Source organism: Quercus lobata, chromosome 10 (genome assembly GCF_001633185.2).
Source record: "Quercus lobata isolate SW786 chromosome 10, ValleyOak3.0 Primary Assembly, whole genome shotgun sequence".
Classification (NCBI taxonomy): Eukaryota; Viridiplantae; Streptophyta; class Magnoliopsida; order Fagales; family Fagaceae; genus Quercus; species Quercus lobata.
Genome location: NC_044913.1, coordinates 40,627,447 through 40,649,782, shown reverse-complemented (window position 1 = coordinate 40,649,782; position 22,336 = coordinate 40,627,447). Strand labels below are relative to the sequence as shown.

The following is a 22,336-nucleotide window of genomic DNA, read 5'->3' as shown; positions in this document are numbered from 1 at the left end:
GATCACTAGCCACATATCACTCTATTTTTTTTTTTCATATCTTTCCATTTTGGAATCCATTTTCTCAATTTAAGCTCTTCAGAATTGCCTCTTTTTTTTTTTTCACTAATTATTTGAATAAGTGAGATAAAAAATAAAAGCTAATTTATTTTCAAAAAATTGAAAATTAGATTATTTGAAATAAAGTTGAGACAAAATGTAGTGTACGACTCTCAAACAGTAGACAATTCGAGTAAAAAGCTAGCTTCGGTTACCGATCGCACACTAAAGAAAGTGATAGTAAATATATGTTCCTATGCGTCGGTGATTGACACGATGTTTAAGGAAATCTGAAGAGGATTGCCAACAGCTTCTTCAAGCAAAACTAAAAGATTTCCAGAAGGTTTGAGGAACGATCGGGGCACATGATACCTGGAAAAAGATTTAAACAAAAGGAAATCAAATATGTAGATTTATATTTGGTCTAATGAACGTGTGTATGTATTTATATAGTTGTCCATCCACCTTTCTAGTCCTATATGCACTAGCTGAAAAAAAAAAACAATCTCTGCTAAATTTGATTTATAAATGAGTAATATTTTGTTCACAATATTTTTACAATAATTTATATATAAAATAATAGGTGAAGCAGAGAGAAACTCAAATTGCAATTTCAAATTAGAACTCTAATTTTGTGCCACGTGTCCAGATTGCAATTCCAAATTAGAACTCTAATTGTGTGACATGTGTCTAGATTCATGTGAGGACCACACCAATTTCAATAATTTTGTGCCATGTGTCTTAAATTATTTGTTGGTGCCAAAAATTCCAATGTCCATTCTGAATTAATCACTTGATTTGTCTTGGACTTGTGGATAAAAGCATTATGGCCTCAATAATAATATTTACCAATCTCAATACAAAATTTTCAATCTCAATATAGTATTTATGACTATATGATCTTGAAAGAAGAGAACGTTTAGGTCGATTCCCTTTATATATCATCTATAATCATCATATATATATATACACACACACACATAACCAATTCTTTCTGTCACAAACAATTTTCAATTCAACCTATTCTAAATATCATTCTTCACTAGTTAGAGTTTGAGTTCTCTTCCAAGGTTTACCTTTTCTCTGCAATCTTTTTCTCTTTTTATTTTTTTTTTATTTTTTATTTTTTTTAATGACATCTATCAGTTTGTATGTACACATCACTTTAATGTTTGCAATTAAGTGGTATTGGGTATTCCCGTTGCATAGCATGTGCGTAGGATATTCAAACCTTGGCTCGATTTAATGTTGAAGTGAAAAGTATTTTAATAATGAAGTTGGAATCATTAGTGGTATTACTGGCTTTTGATGGCTATTAACATCAATATCTTAATTTTGTACATACTCTTGGATGGGATAGTTTGATAGTTTGAACTTTGAAGTGGTTGTATTTTCAGGAAAAATTAGTGTTTGCAAATAGGAAATAAGCGTGAACTTCAAACTCAGGAGCAGCAAGAAGAGAGGTGTGAGAATGTTTCCTGTGTTGGGTCAGAGTTCTTGTCCATTAGGAATTAAAAAACTACTCTCTTTTTTCCTAGACCAAAAGATGTATATAGGTACTTCATGTATGTGCTGCTTTTAAGATTGACTTTTTTGATATAATTGGAAGGCATTGTATATGAACTTCTTAAAGCAATTTTCTCTTCTCCTAAATGATGTTGTGGACATATTTTTGCTGAGATAAAAGTCCTTATATGTTCCTTTCATACTTGGGATATCTACTGCGCTACTAATCTATTAATGTCGCAGCTAAGAATTTGACTCAATTTGCAATTCGTCAGAGTTAATGTTGCATCTCTAGAGCAATTTCCATTGTTAAAAGATGTGTTAGTTTTAGCGCACCAAAAAAAAAAAAAAAAACATTTTTATTTGAGGCTCAAGAGACAAACCCGAAAATGAGTAAAAGAAGCAAAGGAAGTACATTGTTCCTAATTTTTCTTGGAGTGAAAAAGTCTATGGAGTAAGATCCACTGGCTTTGATTTGTTGTGTGCTTCTTTTATTTTGGAATCAATAGATTAGTTGGTAGTGAATTTGGGTTTCTTTTTTTCTTTTTCTTTTTTGTATACATAGATCTGTATAGTAGTAGAAGATTGAAAATAAATGACCTTTGGATAACCACTCTACACCATGCAATCTTCATGACTAGCCTAGCAATTAGGATGCCCAAAATGCAATATAAATTAAGTATTATATTTGTAAGGACCAAATTTGAGTTTCCAGCCCACTATGTAGATGGACCAACATCAAAACTTTTATCCCTATTGAAAAATATATGGATTTAGTAGAAGGTAGGCATGGATTTTTTTTTCCCCCTATTCAATTACCATTTCTGTGATGTCCCAATTTGATTGATTGTTTGATGTGTGTGGGTGTGTAATGAGTCCCACATCGGGTATTTATTGAGTTGAACTGGGTTTTATTAACAACTACAAGGAGCCTCAATTGTAACTAACTAGTCCTTTTGAGGTACAGCGCAGATGTGGCTAGCGTTTTTCCTTGGGTCGTTAGATATGGTATCAGAGCTAGCCTGGTAATCCTGTGTGGGCTCAAAGACATTACCCCATAAAGTGGGCCCTAATGAGGACGTTAGGAATTTAAGTGGGGGATATTGTGATGCCCCAATTTGATTGATTGTTTGATGTGTGTGGGTGTGTAATGAGTCCTACATCGGGTATTTACTGGGTTGAACTGAGTTTTATTAACAACTACAAGGAGCCTTAATTGTGACTAGTCCTTTTGAGGTACAACGCAAATGTGGTTAGCGTTTTTCCTTGGGTCGTTACTTTGATTGATTTTGTGATGTGTGTGTGGGTGTGTGATGAGTTCTACATCGGGTATTTACTGGGTTAAACTGGGCTTTATTAACAACTGCAAGGAGCCTCAATTGTGACTAGTCTTTTTGAGGTATAGCACAGATGTGGCTAGCGCTTTTCCTTGGATCGTTACATATGGTATCAGAGCCGGCCCGGTAATCCCATGTGAGCTCAGAGACACTACCCCACAAAGTGGGCCCTAACGAGGACGTTAGGGATTTAAGTGGGGGAGATTGTAATGCCCCAATTTGATTGATTGTGTGATGTGTGTGGGTGTGTGATGAGTCTCACATCGGGTATTTACTGGGTTGAACTGGGCTTTATTAACAACTGCAAGAAGTCTCAATTGTGACTAGTCCTTTTGAGGTATAGCGCAGATGTGGCTAGCGCTTTTCCTTGGGTCGTTACAGTTTCAAATTGTATAAAACTATTCCCTTTTTTGATTTGGGAAATTATGATTCATTCATTCATTCTGTTCTTTCTTTGCTGAATTTATTTGTATTAAGGAACTATCATTTTGTATGTGAATGTTCTACTTTATGAAATGGGCAGTACTTTATGATTTCTTCTTTTCATTTTGCTTTGTTATAATGTGAAACTTGGAAAACATTTGTTTGATTATATGTGAATCTGATTTGGTATTTGATGTTTACTATTAATTAAAGCCAATTTTTTTTTAATTTTTTTATTTTGTTTATGAATTCATTGTGTTGAATGGGAAGCCAAGTCCAAAGAAGAAGAAATTGTCAATTCTTCCCCTTTATCGTATCTCTTATTTGGTGTTTTTGCTTTTCTATTGATTTCAATATTTGTTTTATATTGAAATATTAATTTTGTTACTGACAATAATTCCAATTTTTGTATCTTTTTGGTTTCATATGTTTGAAGAAATGTCGATGAGAAGGGTTAACAAGAAAATTGATAATCATGTCAGTTGAATAATCCCAATTTTTTTGTTGATAAATGGGTTTTTAGAACAGATAAAAATTGTTCATGTGTATTTCATTAGATTTATTGCAAAAATGAAAGTAGTGACATGTAATCTGTCTCTATTGCTGTTGGGCATGGAAAACATAAATTGACTATGCTTCAACCTCTCTCTCTTAAGGATTTTCCATTATCTATTTTTGTTTTTTTCAAATCAATTTTTTCCTTGGTTTCTTAATTCCCATCAAACTATTCGAAGAAAGGCTTGAACTGAATTTTTGGTCAATTGTTTCTTAATTCTGATTTTATTCTAAGGTGAGTGGAAGAAAAGGCAAGCAGATGTAGAAGCTATCCAGGAAGCCAGACGTAAGATAAAGCTTAAGAGATAAAGCAGCACGACAAGCATTAGGCCATTGTGACTGAACAAATATGAGGTAATGTTTAGTACTGTATAGTGCCATGTTATTGAGATATCTGCAACTGCATGAGAATTGTATTTTCTCATGTAATCTTGATGTTATGAGTCTGATGTTGCGTTTTAGATCCTCTTTATGATCATCAATGACTGATTAAACAACTCAGAAAATTTTACCTACTAAATACATGTTATAAGAGTTGGGATAGTAGCTTGATGCCAGATTAGCAAGTGAGGGAGACAGAGGAGAGTGAAGGAGAGAGAGAGAGAATAAGAAAGATAAGAAAATGCTTTTAGATTACTACACCAACACTGCCCAATATATATATTTCTAAAATCTATGTGTTTTGAGTAGTTGATAGGCTAAATCTAGAAAATTTAGAGTACGTTTTATGGAATTTCTCATAGAAGCTTTATTGTTTTCTAAAATAAATTTGTTATCTGGTGTTTATTTCCCTATTTTATGCAGAAAGCTAAATATTATAAACAATTATTCTTTTTCCTTCTATAATGGTTTTAATCAGATAAGAATGATCTTATTTTGTAGTTAATATTTTCAATTGTAGATTAGGAGCTGCATTCTAAAGAATTATGTTCTTCCATCCTTTATAAAGACAAACCATGTCATCATTTATGACATTAGTAATAAAAACAATCGATTGATATTGATATTAATTCAAATTTTTATAAATACTGCCTTACCTTATGACAATAGTAAGCTAGAAGTTTAGTTTTTATTTTATTTGTAAATTCTTACAATCATGGACCAACAAAATTAGTGATCTACTATTTGCTCCAAAGTTAACATTGATAGTATTATTGATGTGTAGGTGTAGAAAAAAGTTTTAAACACCCCAAAGTGGATATGGTAGGCAAGATTACCATCATGCAATTAATTTGCTACTGAAAAGCTGTCAAACTTAAATCCTTTTGTAAGTTTTTGCTTCTTTTTAATTTCCTTCTTCTATTTGATTTGTAAAAAAAGTTGGGATTGTCAAATGATCATCATCCCATTTTTGTTATATCTGTGGCCTTTTGTAATTTCCTGTCACTGAATTATTTTTAAAAAAAAAGTTTTGAATGTGTTTATATCTATAATTATTTATAGCTATGAATTTATTTCCTTATGCTCAACCTTTAACATTCCGATGTAGAGAGTTATTATAGTTCTTTATTTGTATGGATCATATTGTTTGAGTTTTGTATTTTGGTTTATTATCATTTACTGCTTTCGTAATTTTCTACTATGTTTTGTGCTATGAAAAACTTTTTGAATAATTTGGTGGGTTATTCCTATGAAAAGCATGATAACTAGGAATTTTGAACTACTTATTGCTTATCTAGAAAACACAATTAGATATATACAGATAAGGAAGCATTTCTTAGAAAAGAAAATTAGAGTTTAAATGAGAACCCATATCCAAAAAAATTGCTACTACCAGTAAAGTTTTTTTTTTTTTTAATGGGTTGCAGGGCTAAGAAAGCTATGAGTTATGACACAAACATGAGTTATGAAAACAAGTTTGAGTGATTGCTTACATGTGAAGAGTATTAAAATAAAACAATGCTTGAGTGGGTTACCTAAGAGATCTCAGAATTTAGTAAGAAGAAGATAATTTTGAAAAAAATTGAGCATATGAGAAAAAATGATATGGTGTTTGGCTCAATTATTGTGGCTGTGATTTACTTATTTGTTCATAGTCAGGATTGTCCAATATATTTTTGAAGAAAGAAAGTATAGAAAAGACAAAGACAGGTTGAATGTCAGAGGATTCAAGCGAGGTTTGACATGCATTGTAAAACAGCTGGTGATGATTAGCTCTTTTTTAGTAGGATTTCTAGATGTTTCTTGCATTTATAAAGCTTGCCAAAGTGGTGAAGGAAAATTTTTAATTATTAAAGTAGGAAGTAGTTTTTTTTTATAAATGGGTGTTAATTTTGAATGGAGTTTCAATGTAAAGAAGACATGTCTGTAGTTGGGTATGACGATAATGATGATGGTGGTGGCAACAATGTTCCCTCATCAAGTAGCTTTTTCATTTTGTTATCGCAAATTTTTACCGAAAGCATTGTTTTTTACCCAAAAAAAAATCTGATTGTGATTTTTTTTTTTTTTTCGCAGCTAGCCTGGATTCTTTATCTTAATACTTACTTACATATCATTCATGTTGGGCTGGCTATGTTTGGTTTCTGAAATACTGGAGTAATGAAATGTAATGTAATATTGGATTGGTTTTGATTAAGGTATTTGGGTTAGAATTCATTTTGTTTTGGGTCATTAACCAAATCCAAGTTAGTTTAGGTTGTAATGAAACTGTAAGTGGTGTGTCAGTATAGACTTTTTTAATATAAAATAATCACATCAGAACTATTAATTATTGTTATTAAAATTCTATCAAATATCTCCTCATTATCAATAATTTAACTTCCTTCGTTCATTGAACCAAATTTTTTTTTTTGAAAATTCTGCTTATTAGTTATTGATGCAATTCATAAAAATACTATAATTCAATCATTTATAAATTTGATTGTGATAGTTATCTATGTATTTAATTTGAAATTCATACTAGGTGTTATTTTTCACATGTTGCTCCTCTTTATAATTTGGTTTCCTATGTTCTTTCTATTTCATTGTTTATAAGTTCTTTGAGGGCTTCTTTTTTTAATTATTTTTCCTGGGGTTGTGATGTAAGGGTCTAAGAGTTCACAAATCACAGTGATTGAGGCATGTAATTGCGTTACAATGAATATCATAATTTAATGGTAAGTTTAGGGATTTTCCCCTTTTCTATTGATTTTTAAAAATATATATATATTCGAACATGTAATAGAATGCAAACTTGGCAAAGAAGCAGGAAATTAGGAACAATGGGCATTTTGTTCTTTGAAACTTATTTCTCTGCATCTTGCCATCCTATATCTATGGTAAGCTTTTTTGTAGCAGGCATTATTCTTTTGATGGACAATTTCTACCTGAGCATAATCTGGTTTTAATGCTCATTTGAGAAATTTGAAATTTGTAAATTCTATTAAATAGTTTACTTGCTGCAAGTATTTTGATCTCTGCTAATTTCTATGTTTTGTGTCATACTATGTGCTTTATATTTTGTTTCTAGAAGGACACCATTGTAACATATGATATATATGTTTTTAATTCTATAAAAGATAGTTGGAGTTAATTTTAATTGGAGTGATATTGTATTTTATACATAGCATTCCTGCAAGTAGGACAAATGAGGGGCTATACAACATGCCCTTGCACTAATATATATTTTACTGTGAAGGATACTTTGATGAACATTTTCTTTCTTTTTCTTTTTTTTCCTCTTTTTTATATAGGTTTGGGAAGAGTTTTAGACTTCCATTTTCTTCTCTTTTTTTCCAGCTAAAAGTACTTGCCTCTTTGTTGTAAAAAAATTTCAGCTAAGGTTTTGGACTTTCTTTCATCAAAAGCCAGTGAGTTAGGCAGCTTAGATTTGGTGCAAATGTGAGTTGGGTGTTTTGTCATTTGATGAGTTGCCTTGAATGTGTTTGATTATTGTTGTCAATCAGAATCACATTAGAGTTTTGAATGAGAAAACACCCAACTCATTTGATGAGTTGCCTTGAATGTGTTTGATCATTACACTACTTTGACTCAAAATAACAAAAACCTAAGCCCTCTCTCAAAAGTCTTTTTAAAGAATAGAGAATGCCAAGAAGAAATCTGCATTTGACCATAAATTAGGATTTAATATTGGATTATTTCAATGAATTATGTAGACTGCTTAATCTATCCTTTGGAATTGTTTTCCCAGTTTCAGGCTTCTTTTTTTTTACTTCTTTCTTAGGTAAACAATATTGAACTTCTTCTTTTCTTCGTTTGCAGCTTCATCCTAATGCCAAACTCAGGATTTAATGTCGAAATCAAAGTTTGAGAGGGAATTTGCAGCTTGAAAGTAGATGGATTTATTGCATTTTGTACGTTAATAGCAATTTCCCATTTTGATTTGCAAGGACATTCTCACAAATTTAGAGACTACTACGTCCCTCTTGGCAGATATGTTCAGAGACTTACAAGACTTACAATGAATATAAAGCATAATATTAAATTTGAATCAGCAAAAATGGTGTCCTCACACACTTTATATATAAAAGAAACTGAGGAAACATGAATTTTTTATAGTTATATTTTTTCAGTTTCTTTCATTCCTTTTGTAACAAAGAGACAAACTAAGTTAAACATGTAAAAGGTTAAATTTTATTTGAATATTCATGTTTTATCAATAATTGTGTTGTGTCTATTGCTATGAAACAAATTGCAGAGCTTGGAAAGGGTGCTCATTTCATCTTTGATTACTATGTTTTTAGTTATTTTAATTTTTTGACCAAGTCAATATAGTGTATATAATTATATTGTGGCTGTTTGGATCAATTATATATTTGCTTGAATGCATCAAAATTTTCCTTATAATGTCTATTGAATTTTGCGTAAGAATTTGTATCATGACTATAATGTAGTGATGTCAAATAGGCTATTGTTTTCTTCTCATCATCTATTGAGTAATTTTTTTTTTTTTGGGAAAAAATCTTTTGAATAGTTGAATGCATGCTCAGTTGCTTAATGGAACACTATGGAGTTTTACCCAAGAAATATGATGAGTTAAAACACTTTGTTTTCTGAAATAGTATGACATGGTTAAGATATATAGATCTAACAATCTAAATTTTCCTTTCCATTTCTTCTCCTCTCTTCCCTTTTTTCTTTTAAAGAAACATAATGATATCAAATTCTTATAACTTTATTATATATATATATATATATATATATACTTCTAAGTTTTGTTAATGAAATTTTTTGGTTAATAATATGAATTTAGACTAAACTGAACCTTTTAAATATGAATAAACTCATGATTAATAATATATTCATTCCCGTGCGGTAGCACGGGTTACATATTAGTTTCACAATAAACTCCAGATGGCAGGCTATTACTAATTCTAATCTAGGTTCACCATTGATGTCATTCTTTTATCTACTAATAACAATTTTTCATCTAAGATTTATTGTAAAAATGTTGTAAATGTAACATAACTCGTTATAAATTTATGCTACATTGAAATTATGTAAGACAAAAAAAAAAAAAAAAAAAAAGCAATAATCTTTTCAAAAACAAATTACAATAGGTTTTCAATTTTATAGAAGATGACTAAATTTGTATACGGTATAGGCATGTAGTAACAAATGGAAGTTGAATTCTACGGCCAGTCATGCACGGCAACAAGTTCAATCATGCGCTACGTGCTTGTTTAACTAACTATAAAGTTAAAAATTCACATATTTTAGATGTATAATTAAATGGGTGGTTGTGAAGAACTTATACCACCCTTTTTTTTCTTTTCTTTTTTTTGTCCATTGTCTTTGGTTGCAATTGAAACAGATTAAAAAAAAATTGTGAAAGCTTGAATGACACCATGACTTAAGACAAGAGACCACAATGATCTTGAAAGAAGAAAAAGCCAAATGACACCTAGATCTATAGGTGAGACTACAATTTACATAAATTACACAATACATGCATGAAAAATATATAACAATTTCCTTATATTTTTCCCCATTCTAAAAGCCTAAACTTTGACTAAGACCTTTGCTATTCTATGATTCTGAAGTATTGCAATTCTATTTTTTTTTATTACAAAAATATTTTTCTGGGAATTCTCTCTCTTGTGTGTGTATGTAAGATAGTTTTTGTTTCTTTTTCTGTTTGGTGTTTATTATTCTGAAATACAAAACTAATGTGGATAGCTATGATGGCTACATACATTATTTGTGATGGATTGCCTTTGTCATCATGGTAAGAACTCCAATAGCGACCAATGCTTTGTCCATTAACCCAAGCTTCACCTTTCCCCATCGAACTAAGGTTTAAGGCTACGGGGTCATTTCCCATAGGTGCATCAAAAAGTGTCTGCAAAATTATCAATTTACATTATTACACATATCGATTAACTATACAAGCATACTAAATATTATTGAGGAAAGAACAAATGTACATTGATTATGTACTCTCACAGTAAATTAACAAATCTTTTGGCTTAAAAGATAAATAGAAAGACTTAAAATGATCGATAACATATATATATATATAACAATTCAGTCAAACTAGTTCAAATGAGAGCTTTTTTTTTTTTTTTTTTTTTTTTTAGATAGAAATGAGAGTTTTTATGTAACAATTCAAATGATCATTTATATATATGTATATATATATATATATATATATATTAATCATATGATCTATGTAGTATGTATTCATAATAATAATAATATCACATGATTTGTGCAATTGTCATATGACTTGTTTAAATCATTTAATAGGTGATACCATTAAAATACACACAAATGGTCACTTGAATGTTAAGACGAGATTCCTAAATAGACTTAGTAGAAACATTATCAATAAATTTTATGCATGAATGAATTTTTTTTTTTTTGAGAAATATGCATGAATGAATTTAAACCTTGATAATTGCTACCTTTTTTTTCCTTGATGCGTTCTCTTGCATTTGCAAAACCATTTTTGGATACTTCAGCATTTTATTTTTATTTTTATTTTTTAAATCTTACATGACCTTTTGTCATTACATACATAAACCGTAGAGTTACTTACCTTGTACCAAGTAAATCTTTGATTGGGGGAAATTCCATTATTCCGCACTACATTTCCCAAATTTTCTTCTTCATATATTTTCAAGTCCTCTCCAAGTAGTCCAACCTGTAATGATTAAAGAATAGAATTTAAATAAAAATAAATAAATCAATCTATCTTATCCCTTCTTAGCACATTATCCTATAGGACAAATATTACGCAATTATGTTCAATATAAATATTTTTTTTGTAATTAAATATGGTTCAGAAGGCTCTAAATGGTAGTAGATTAGTCTTTTTATTTTTATTTTACTAAATAATGATGGTAGATTAATCCAAGATAAAAGTGCTAACCTTATATCCCCATCCTTTGTTAGTTAAATCATACACTGTTTCGGTGCATTGAATTGTCACTGTTGCTAAGCCAAACAAGTTTCTTTCAGGAAAAGCTCCTCCATCCATTAAACAAGCACAAACGATTTCATTTTTGAAGTAGCATATAAATATAAATTTTAAACAACAAAATTACAATAATCCTTACCTGTAGCCCAACCATAACGCTGAGTATAGAAATATTATTCATTCCATTATTTAACTGAATTGGAATATCCAACTTGAAGCCCTCCCTAAATCTTCCATTTGCAGAGCCTGAATACAACCAAACATAATAGTTGAGGGTAAATAACTTGAAACTCAAAATTCTTGAATGTTTAATCAAAGGCTTCAATTTATATTTTTTAAACACAGTATATATTTACATATATAATATAATCCAACAGTTTTAAAAGGAAGGAGTTTTGGTTTCAACGTGTAAGAAGAAATTGTTTTTATTTTTATTTTTTGTTAATTTGGTTAATCCCTCATTATGTAGTGGGATGCACTTGTGATTCACACTAGAAAAAATATATTATTCTATATCTATATATATCTATAATATAAAACCGAAGTATTGTTTACCTTTTATTGACCTCAGTTATGTTAATGCATTAGCATATACTATGCCATATCAGTTGTTTATTTCTCTTTAAAAAAACATATCGTTTCGCTGGATAGTCTTATCATATCTTTTTAATTGATTGTATATTCACATTCATTTCTTATAGAAATTAGAAACATTTTTTTTTTTTTTTGGCAAAGAATTGATTCTTCTTAATGTGTTATGGTTGACTATTAGTCGTAATATTTTATACATTAGCTAAAATTTATTTTATGAGTATTTTTATTTTAGAGAAATTTATTTTATGAGTTTGAATGAGATTTTTGCACCGTAAATTTGATATAAATTTAAAATTTTATATGTAATTGGGTCTAATGCATCGCACGAGTTTAGCGACTAGTATTAATAATAAAGGTAATTAATGCCATTTTTCAAAGAAGATTGAATTTAATAATTAATGTACCTACAAATATGTTGTTCAAAAATGCACGTGCAACATGTGCGCTAGATTCAACATGAAGTATTGGATTAGTGCAAGGCGAATTGGGTTGAAAGCTATAGTTCAACAGAAAAATCCATTAACTCTTTATAAATGTCAGTAGGATGATGCAAAGAAGTAAACGTATGAATATGGTTGAAGCAGGTAAAATTCAATGAGAGATATATTTACCTAAGAGTATACCAAAGATAATCAGATTTGTCTTTGGTTGTACTTGTTTGCTCAAGCAATCTATTTGATTTTAGTGATGGATCTCCGAAGTTGACGATGACATCGTTGAATTCTTTCCAGCTATTAGCTGAATCAAAAATTTGTTCTGGTGTCATGATCCTGTTATTAAACTTTATGTTCACCTATTCAAGATAAGAGAAAATGGAACTTTAGCCAAATGATCAAAATAAGGACAAAAATATATCTGCACTTTATACATGCCAAATGATTGTAAACTCACAAGATATCGATTAAATTCTAAACAACATAAACTATACAACTATTGATCTTGTCAAAACAATAATTTGAGGCATAGTTAAACATAATTTTTTTTCTAAATTTATTAAAAAAAAAAAAAAAAAAGGCTATGAATATATTTGTTAAAAAAATTTAGTTTCTACAATTTGTAATTAATGAATAAAATGTCATGAGCTCAAAACTATAGTTATTGCTCTACTTAATATGTCAACAATTTGGTATTTCTTGTAGTATTACAAATATGTATAATGGTCATCTGCAGAAAACATTGTTACATATATTATATATAACTTACCGTTGTCGTATTGAAAGCTACTATTTTACAGTCTGGTAGAATACTGATCGACTTTGGAAACAATTGGAATGAAATATTTCGAAATTGGACAATAGCATTATTATGTGTATCATTGTTTATCAAAAATGCTGCACAGCCTCCAGTATTTTCTTCGAAAACAATGGCCTAATTAGGTAAAAGAAAGAAACAAAAATAATTGTTACTATAATATTATGTTGTAAATTTCATCTTTAAGTTCATTCAGTGATATGAGAAAACATGATAAGAATTTTGGTACATTACCTCTTGTTGTGTACCTAAAGGAAATTTTGTTTGTGTTCCTTGTAGCAAAGTTGTAGAGCACAGTTTAATTGTAGCATGCAACTCCTTAAGATGCCCCCACTTTGGTTGCCTTATTAGTCCTAAAATTATTAAAAGTAGTTGATTATTAATTGTTTTGTATTAAGATTAAGAAGCTTAGGAACTTTTGCTAAGTAGTGGATTATTAATTGTTTTGTATTAAGATTAAGAAGCTTAGGAACTTTTGCTACTCACCATATTCATCAAGAGGAGCTTGATTATAATAAGCTGTTATGACATATGAAGAGCCTGTTCTCCCAAAATTTGTTCCACCATGGTACTAGATAGATATGGAGTGTGGTATTAGACATGATATGATTAGGTTTCAGATAATTTGCATAAGTGAAAATTTAAACGAAAATATTTTTATTCAAATGGAAATATAATTGCATTAGTTAATGAACATTATGATCAAAATACCATACCATGTAATAATTTACAAAACTTCCATTTCTTGCAATAAAAAATGCTACATGAAATGCAATGTCTTTGGCAGACCTTATGATTGGCCCCTTACCATATACTTGATAGCTTTAAAAGAAAAATTACAGTTAGTTGGCTCTTTTTTTTTTTTTGAAACCGAAACGATAGAAATTTTATTTCAACAACCAATATACAGTAATAACTAGATCAAGCATCTAGTCCTTGGGTGGACCATCAGCGAACAACATGTTGCGATGACCCACAAGAGATACTTTTACATTCTATCCAATAAAATAAGAACTACTGCACTACGTCCCTACTAAACCTGTTGTGCACCATTGAGACATTGATATTCCTCCAGCCATTTGTGAGCACTCTCAAAGATGACCTTCGGATGGAGCTGCACCTTCTCAAAGTAGACTTTATTGCGAGCTTGCCAAATCATCCAAGCTATAGTTGCCCACTTCTCTAACTCCACAAGACTAATCCTCGGCTGCATCTTCTGAAAAAGGAGGAGGAAATCAATAGGCTCGTTGCTGCATTTTTGGATAGTTCCCTTGAATAAAGCCCATACATTCCGCACCAACGGACATTCCCATAACACATGGTTGACCGTCTCGGTTTGGTGACCACACAGTTCACAACATTCTTCTATTCTGACTCGTTTCTTGTGCAGACTCTGCCTTGTTGGTAGACATCCTGAGCATGCCCTCCAGATAAACATACGAACTTTAGGTGGCACGTTCAGCTTCCATATTTTCTTCCAAATATTTCCTTGAGCTTGCACCGCTGAATGTTCGGCTCAATTTGGCTGCTGTAGGCGAAGAGCAACCTGGTACGCTGAACTAACTGTGAAGGTGTGAGCTTTATTCTCCATCCATACCAATCTGTCTTGTGTGGCTTGGTGGTTTAGAGGCATATTGAGTATGGTCTCGCAGGTGTGTCTATCAAATGTAGCAAAAAGCTTCCCCCTATCCCATTGCTTAGATTCTTCATTCATCAAGTCATGAATTGTCATATTCACTGGTGGTGCATTGATGAATACAGCGGAGTGAGGTAGCCAATTATGGGTGGCCACACGTATTTTCCTACCGTCCCCAATTTCCCATCGAGAGCCAGCATATATGATATCTCTTGCAGCCAGTAAAGAGCACCATACAAAGGATGGGTTATTTCCCAACCCAGCATCCAAAAAGGAGGTGCTTGGAAAATACCTTGCCTTGTAAACTCTATAAAATAGGGACCCGTTGTTGTGAATTAGACGCCATGCTTGTTTGGCTAGCATAGCAAGATTGAAGGCATGGATGTCTTTAAATCCCATTCCTCCTTTTTTTTTTTTGATATACATAACTTATTCCAACTATGCCAATGGATTTTTCTTTCCGCCCCGGTTTGGCCCCACCAATATCTAGCCAAAAGGGAATTTATGTTGTCACATATGGATTTAGGGAGCTTGAATAAGCTCATGGAATAGGTTGGGATAGCTTGAGCCACCGTTTTGATGAGGATTTCACAGCCTGCTTTTGAGATAAACTTTTCCTTCCATCCCAATACCCTCTTTGTGATCCTTTCTTGTAACTCCTTGAACGTTCCCACCTTTGACTTTCCATTGGGCATTAGGAGGCCCAAATACTTTTCACATTCCGTCATGACTCGTGCACCCAAAAGTTGCTGAATTTCATTTCTCACTTCCCTCCTCGTATTTTTGCTAAAGAAAACGGATGTCTTCTATCTGTTGATTGCTTGTCCAGATGCACCTTCATATTTGCCCAATAAATCCAGCAGTCTATGACATTCATCAACTATTGCTTGGCAAAACAGTAGACTATCGTCGGTAAACAAAAGGTGTGAAATACATACCCCATGTTTGCTAGAAAACACTCCCTTGAGAGATTGGTTTTCTTAAGCTTTTCTCAGTAAGGCAGATAGCCCTTCTGCACATAGTAGGAACAAATATGGCGAAAGTGGGTCCCCTTGTTTTATTCCCCTTGAAGGAGAGATAAAGCCCTTAGGCTCCCCATTGATAATAACTGAATAAGATGCTATGGTGATCGTTTCCATTGCCATATTTATCCATCTGCGATCCAAGCCCAATTTTATCATTCTGTTCCGCAAGAAACCCCATTCAACTCGATCATAGGCTTTGCTAATGTCAAGCTTCACCGCCATTTGGCCCACCTTGCCCTTAAAATTACTAAGAATCATATTGTTCTCATTCATAACAACATTGTTAATAACTAATTCAATTAATTTAGTAGAAGTTTTCAATTACAATATAATAAAAAGGGGGAGTGGAAATTATTAACTTAGATTCATCTTACAACCATAAGCATGATCCAGTACTCATCTCCACGGTACCAAACTTTTTTGAAGCCAGTCATTAATTAGTTTTATTTTTAATGCAATAGTTACAAATTAAGATTCTTATGGAATACTATTCTTTAAAGACTTGTAAAACCTTCACACCTTAATTGTCTTATGTATCAAACATGATTTGTTGATTCTTATAAGTGAAAATTGAACCCAAGAACTATGTTTCTACTCGCTGAAATCTTGTTGCATTAATCTACTTATGTGTGTATGTGTGTATTATGAATTTATGTTCCTGTTTCTTTTACACTCCTCTAGGGAATTGAATGGAATGTAATATTTGCTTAAGGGCAAGACTTAGATACAGTATTTAGGTGTTGTTCCTTAGATTTTTTTTTAAAAAATTCTGTCATGTGGATTTTTTCTCATGGAATGAAAGTGTATTTTTTTATTTAAATAGTCAAATGGCTAAATCTTAAAAGGGAAATATAAGTTACAGCACCTAAGTTTTGTCCTTGACTTAAATTTCCTGCCCTGAAAAATAATAATAATAATATTAAAAAAAAAAAGAAGAAGAAGAAGAACAACAACAACAACAATGCAATGATTTGATCGTACTTAGATGTCCAATTTTCTGTCCATAATGATGGCTTGTTTGGTGAATTGGGTCCTGCAAAAGTTTCTCCACTTCTCAACCCGTTGCATGCATCAATTTGCATGTTTAATTTGTCAAATGAAAATACAAACCAAAAGAAAAAAAAGATACATAATGAATCAGTGCAATCATAGAAATTCAAATATAACAAAGAAAGCGTTTTCAAATAAGCATGTTAGATTAGATTCCTACGTAAAACTAGTACTAAAACTGGTAGTATTAGTTGATAAGTACTGACCACTGGATCAGGAGCATCTTGTTGCTTGCACATGATCCATGGCACACCTGTTTGGAGCCCAACCGCCATGTTAGCTGCCCAAAGAACATAAGGGGGTCCTTTTTCGTGGAATGCTAGTTCAACGTTTTGATATTCATTCTCATTCTATACCAACATTAATTAGCATATTTTATGTGAGAAAATATATGCAGTAAATAATTTATTACAAATTCACTAGTAGGACATGGTATAGTATACCTGTGACAGAATGATGGGACCTCCTTGCGAGACATATAAACCCTCTGACTTCATCAAGTTCACTATTTGTGTGGTAAAATTTTGCATGTAGAACTACAAAATAGAATCACCAACAAAAATGAAATCATTTTAATTGTCAATTACCTATATATCGAATTAGTGCAGTTTATATACAAACTTTAGCATGACATCAAATGCAAGAATGTGGAAAATTTTTAGACCTCAAAGTAGCCTTAGAGCCTTGCAATTTGAAAGACGGATAAAACTTAGACGCAATTTGCAGTAAATTCTAATTAAATTTTAACACAGCTGCATTGAATTTAGTTATTTTTAGAAAAGAAAACTTTCTTTTGTATTTTATTAGTCAATATAATGTGTTTCAATTTTCAAAAATAGGATATTTTGCATTTAAGTAAGTGTACTTATATATATTTCTCTTAAAAGGAAAAAAAAAAAAAAAAAAAAAAAAGTAACATCTTATCAATCTGTACAAATGGTGTCATATTATCAAAACTAGACATGTGCCTAGGCAGAGGTCATATTGAGTGGAGGAAATTGTCCCCACTGAAATTTGGAAATTAAAATTAAAAAAAAAAAAAAATAGTCCCATGTATAAAATTCAAGAGATTTGAAATATTTTTTTTTTCCATACTTGCGTCCACTAAAAATATTGTAAAATCAATTACCAAACATAAAGTGGGACTTATGATTTTATCAAGTAGCTACTAGATTGAAATTAATCGCCCCTTGTGAATATGGTGGAGAGAGAGAGAGAGAGAGAGGGAATTGTACCTTATATGGCTCATTGTTTGATCGATAAACAAGGCCAGGGACATCATGCAACCAAAACGGAAACCCGCTGCAACCCAAACACTCTTAAGTAAGAAATTAATGCAATATTTGTGAGAGTAAATTATAATCCATTTAAAGATAATAATTATAACAAAAAATATTTTTGAGAAATTATATTGAAACTATCATAGAATTTTATTGGGTATACAAAGGAAATTTAGGATTAAAAAAAAATAGTATATATCATTTGTAAATTTCAAACAAGATGGTCATATAAGAATGAAGGAAGTCCATATATGATAATGTGGAGACATGCTTTAAATGTTTTCATATAATGACAAACTACCATATTTTCAAAAAACTTAAATGGTTAGGAAACGGTAAATTTATTATTTCGCCATAATTATATTAATATAAAATATGTTCTCTATAAAAACAATTAGTATAGCCTAAATTAAAACATTTTTCAATACCAATAAGACCTACTTTATATTTTCTTGTCAAATTAATTTAAGCATATAACAACACAAATTTTATAAAAAGGTTTGTAACTTTTGCATTCTCCATGTGAAAAATAAGGACAATTATGATGTAAAACTATTTATTATGAGCTCGTTTACTTGTTTGTAAATTAATATTCACAAGTGGACCTTTATATTCTTGTAATTAATTGGTCAACTCTAATAATAGCAACGATTATGATGATAAATTAATAATAAAAATTTACTTAGCAAAGAAAAATAACCTTGTTTTTTTGGATAACAATAATTTTTTAACCTAATAATGCTTGTAATGCAAGTAGGGATAGTTCATGGAGGTCATGGAATGAGAATTAATCTACATACATACCCATAATTCCATTCACTCTCAATGTACCAATCCTAAGGGAAACATACAACCCTTGCTTCTGGATTTCCTTGATGAATTGCACCAGATCATAATTTCCACTAAAAACATACTGTGCAACACAAAATCTCCACATGAGAGAGAGAGAGAGAGAGAGAGAGGGTTTAACTAACCTAACCAGGATTGGGTTCGTGAAGATTCCAAAACACATAGGTTTGAATAACATCCAATCCTCCTTCCTTGGCTTTAGCTATCAAAGATGGCCACATCTGCTCCAAAATGATATAATTTCCCTTCTTAGATATTCCTCATGTTTAGTCATGATGAATTAAAAAATCATTTGTGGTTGAATTTGTTTTCTTTGTTTTTATTTTTATTTTTATAATTTGATAGTTACAACAGGAGAGAAAAATTTTTAACCCTGGATGTTCACATTGGAAATATAAAGAGGTATCAATAAGTTGAATTACAAGACTTTTGTCTAATATTGTAATCACACACACACATATATATATATAGTATTTAATTTCCCCATGGACCTCGTTAATTAGCCTAAGAATTTATTATTATTTTAGAGTTCACACTTTGCAATCCCTATAATTATCCTTTTTATATGAGTTAAAATTCAGTCAGGATGTGGAAGAAACGCTTTAGTTTATGCCCTCCAATAGTTGTATGCCATATCAGCATTTTACTAAACAACCCATACAACTTATCACATACAATGACAACTACTTTATAACATATTTCAGAAATCAAAATCAAAATCTCCTCCTTAGAAAAGTTTGCACCAATCCAACAACCCACCACAAACGTTGCCAGCCACCCTACCACAAATGTCGTCATACACCACCAGAGACTCTACCATCACCAATGTTCGATCTATTTTCCCACCCTCCACATCAACATCAAATTAGATGGTGCCAAACACACTGCCTAAGAGAGCTAAGCTTTTAAAGAAAAGATGGACATCGGAGAGTTTGGACTGGAAGTAAGAAAGGAAGTTCAAGAGCAAACTCTTATGGGTCAGAAAGTACTTGTGTTGTTGGCTTTAATTGTCGTTTAGATTGCACACTTTGTAAATCTTATACCCGGTCTTGTGGCTTGGAAAGTAAATTAAAAATAAAATAAAATAAAAACCATTTTTTTGATACCCTACAGCTATATGCTGAAGTTTCGGGCCAATGCATCAATCTTGTGAAGTCTTCTGCTTATTTTAGTAGTAATGTGTCTGTGGAGCAGAAAGCTTGGATAATTGACAAATTAAAGGTTAAGGAAATGGAGAGGTTTGATACTTATTTGGGGCTGCCTACTTTGATAGGACAAAGAAAATATGAGACTTTTGCTTCCCTAAAGGAAAGGGTTTGGAGAAAGCTGCAGGGTTGGAAGGGGAAGTTGCTTTCTAAGGCTGGCAAGGAGGTTCTTATAAAAGTAGTGGCTCAATCCATCCCCACCTATTCAATGGGGGTTTTTCAATTGCCGGGGAAATTATGTGATGAGTTGGATGCTATGTGTGCTAGATTTTGGTGGGGCCAAGTTGGGGAGGAAAGGAAAATACACTAAAAAAATTGGGATTTTTTAACGCTGCCTAAGAAAGAGGTTGGAACGGGTTTCAGAGATTTAAGATCATTTAATTTAGCCATGTTAGTAAAACAGGGTTGGAGGTTGTTACAAGATAAAAGCTCTCTATTATACAACTGTTTTAAAGCCAAATATTTCCCATGGTGTGATTTTCTTAACACAACTGATTGCCAAAATAGTTCCTACATGTGGAAAAGTTTGATAGCGGCTCAACCAATTTTGAAGAAAGGGTGCTTTTGGAGAGTAGGTAATGGGGTTTCAATTCGTGTGCTTAAGGACTATTGGCTGCCAAACCACCCAACAAAAAAAATACTTTTTCAGCCGAAGGAGGAAATTTGGGAATGGCGAGTCTCTGATTTAGTTGACTGGCAAAATCATCAGTAGGATAAAGAAAGAATTATGGTCATGGGGTTTCAATTCGTGTGCTTAAGGATTGCTGGCTACCAAACCACCCAACAAAAAAAATACTTTTTTAGCCGAAGGAGGAAATTTGGGAATGGCGAGTCTCTGATTTAGTTGACTGGCAAAATCATCAGTGGGATAAAGAAAGAATTATGGTCATGTTTCACCAGTTTGATGCGGATGCTATACTTCAAGTCCCTTTGAGTAGGCAAGTTGTACAAGATGTGCTAGTATGGTCTTTTGCAAAGAAGGGCAGCTATACAATTCGATCTGGGTATTTTGTGGCAAAGCAATTAAGTAAGGATGAGTTAAATGATGGGGAGTCTTTGGAGCATAGAGTATTTGGGTCTCTTTGGTCACGACTATGGAAAGCTGCCGTTCCAAACAAGATCAAGATTTTTTCATGGAGGGCTTGTCTTAATATTTTGCCCACACAGGATAATCTCATTCGAAGAAGAGTGATGGAGAGTGCTCGTCTTTGTTTCTGTCAGCAAGAGACTGAATCGGTTTTGCATGTTCTTTGGAGTTGTGGGGTGGCACAAGATGTCTGGGCTGGGAGTTTAGGTAGACTTCAAAAATCTTGTACTCCACAAAATGATTTTTTGCAGCTGGTCACAGGTCTTATGGCAAAGCTTTCATCAAAGGAATGGAATCTGTTCTAGATTATTTGTTGGCAGATATGGCATCAGAGGAACACGGTCATTCATGGGGGTGTATTCCAGCATCCTTCAAGATCAGCCCAGCATGCAATGGATTATTTGAGGGAATATATGGATGCACAAGATTATCTGAGTGTGCCCGATCCAATTCATGTCCCAACACAGCAAACATGGCAGCCTCCACCGGGATCGTTATTCAAGCTAAACTTCGACGGTGCTTGTTTTGATGATGGTGCTGCATCGGGTTATGGGGTAGTGATTAGGAATGACAAGGATGAAGTCATGGCTGCTATAGCTGTGAAGGGAGGTGTTGTGCATGACAATGAGGAGGTGGAAGTGATGGCTTGCCGAAAAGCGCTTGAGTTTGCCATTGATGCGGGCTTCACAGAGATAATCCTGGAGGGTGATAATGCTATGGTGATGAAGATAATTTCTCAGGCCCAACCAAACCTATCACGACTTGGTTTAATTTACGAAGACATCTAGTGCTTGGCTGCGGGTTTCAGGTCCATTTCTTCTAATTGTGTTAGGCGCAGTGCAAATAGTGTTGCTCATGCTTTGGCTAGATTTGCTAGATTAATTGATAATGAAATTATTTGGATGGAGGAGGATCCTCTGCCAGCGGTGGATGCATTGTATTTGGATTCTAGATTTCTAAATTAATGAAATTGTTTGGTTCTGGCTTCCAAAAAAAAAAAACCATTTTTTTTTAACTAAAAATTCAATGAAATTGTGTTGCTGGGTTTGCCGTTTATTGTGGTTCAGATTAATAAAATGAATTTTTTTAGCATAAATTTTAGTCCATTAAAAAAAATGAATTTGGTCTTCACAGTG

The 22,336-nt window shown here is 32.2% G+C and overlaps 1 protein-coding gene across 1 annotated transcript in view; it reads right to left on the bottom strand.

The window, feature by feature from the left end:
* Positions 1 to 293: 293 nt before the first annotated feature.
* The window catches only part of LOC115964748 (beta-galactosidase 6-like), a 36,225-nt gene continuing 14,182 nt past the window's right edge, over positions 294 to 22,336 (bottom strand). The window contains exons 4-18 of the mRNA XM_031084004.1: positions 18,015 to 18,081; positions 17,223 to 17,315; positions 16,982 to 17,129; positions 16,711 to 16,801; positions 13,785 to 13,890; positions 13,555 to 13,639; positions 13,303 to 13,421; positions 13,021 to 13,185; positions 12,429 to 12,610; positions 12,222 to 12,313; positions 11,364 to 11,469; positions 11,176 to 11,281; positions 10,843 to 10,947; positions 9,998 to 10,143; positions 294 to 411 (exon numbers count right to left, since the gene is read on the bottom strand). Coding sequence (XP_030939864.1) covers positions 294 to 411; positions 9,998 to 10,143; positions 10,843 to 10,947; positions 11,176 to 11,281; positions 11,364 to 11,469; positions 12,222 to 12,313; positions 12,429 to 12,610; positions 13,021 to 13,185; positions 13,303 to 13,421; positions 13,555 to 13,639; positions 13,785 to 13,890; positions 16,711 to 16,801; positions 16,982 to 17,129; positions 17,223 to 17,315; positions 18,015 to 18,081 — 1,729 coding nt within the window. The remainder of the gene's footprint in view (positions 412 to 9,997; positions 10,144 to 10,842; positions 10,948 to 11,175; positions 11,282 to 11,363; positions 11,470 to 12,221; positions 12,314 to 12,428; positions 12,611 to 13,020; positions 13,186 to 13,302; positions 13,422 to 13,554; positions 13,640 to 13,784; positions 13,891 to 16,710; positions 16,802 to 16,981; positions 17,130 to 17,222; positions 17,316 to 18,014; positions 18,082 to 22,336) is intronic.